At 42.6% G+C, this 1,080-nt stretch overlaps 1 protein-coding gene across 1 annotated transcript in view; it reads right to left on the minus strand.

Moving 5' to 3' along the window:
• The window catches only part of CREB5 (cAMP responsive element binding protein 5), a 222,582-nt gene that overhangs the window by 213,959 nt on the left and 7,543 nt on the right, over positions 1-1,080 (minus strand). Inside the window, exon 3 of the mRNA XM_009638649.2 lies at positions 462-555. Coding sequence (XP_009636944.2) covers positions 462-555 — 94 coding nt within the window. The remainder of the gene's footprint in view (positions 1-461; positions 556-1,080) is intronic.

The raw sequence follows: 1,080 nt of genomic DNA on the forward strand, positions 1-1,080 counted from the left end.
GAGCGGGCAGGTCTGGAGCCACCATAAAGATGGCTTATCCGATGCGGCCTGCTACAGTCGCTGAAGGGAACCGATCAAACTTAAATAGCGAGTCCTATAGGAACAGTACAAATGCACTTCATTACCATGCTCACTGCTGGGCTCCTGATGACATGTGCCTAAGTGCCGATATTTCACTGGCACATTGACACGGGAGTCATCGACAGAGCTGCCAGCGTGGCTGAGGTTCAATAATTCCTCTCCCTCCCATGCCAAACCTGTGGGAAGGCGTAAGGATGACAACTGTCTTTTTGTTCAAAGATATGCATTCTAGCTTATTCCATCTCTACTTGTTACTTAATTGGAGCTGGGGCTTTTTAAAACCAATCTTGGAGGTATTTTGCCAGTAGCTTTCCAGTAGGAGTCATGCTTTCAACATCACCTCTATAGTTATCTTGACTCTTGAATTCGTGTCTCCTTACCTGATAACATATTATCTGTTTTTATTGAAGGAAACTTCAAAGTCATTTCATGTTTGTGCCTGTGAATCATCAGATGATCCTCTGTTGGAAAACGCTGTCAGGCAAACACAGAGAGAGAGGGAGGAAGAGAGAAAAAAAAAAGAAGAAGAATTTAATTCTCTAATAAACTTTTGGCATTGGACAGAATTTCAAAAATGAGAGAGAGAAAGAAATGTATCCAGCTAGAAATGTGTCCAAATGGCACGGGAAACAGAATATTTGAAAATGCAAGTGAGTATGAGTAACAAATAGCTGTACTCTGCTCAGAAAGGTATTTGCTGTAGTGTTCTCTGGGGTTGCAAACCGCAAGGTGTCATGCATTTGCTTGAAAAAGTTGCAGACCGAGTTTTGGATTCTAAGGGTCTCAGACACCCGCTCCAGCTACCACAGCCTCACAAGTCACCACGTGCCTGAGGATCTGCGATAACTGCTGTTGTGTACGCTCTTAGCCCACGGCAAATGCAAAGTAATGCAGCGTATCTTAAATCACTTTACTGGCTTTTTCTGCTTTTGTGTCTTTCTGCAGCTTATATCTGCTGAACAGCAATAAAATAAAATAAAAATAAGCAAATAAGCCAGC

Source organism: Egretta garzetta, unplaced genomic scaffold, assembly GCF_000687185.1.
Source record: "Egretta garzetta isolate BGI_Z169 unplaced genomic scaffold, ASM68718v1 scaffold94, whole genome shotgun sequence".
Classification (NCBI taxonomy): Eukaryota; Metazoa; Chordata; class Aves; order Pelecaniformes; family Ardeidae; genus Egretta; species Egretta garzetta.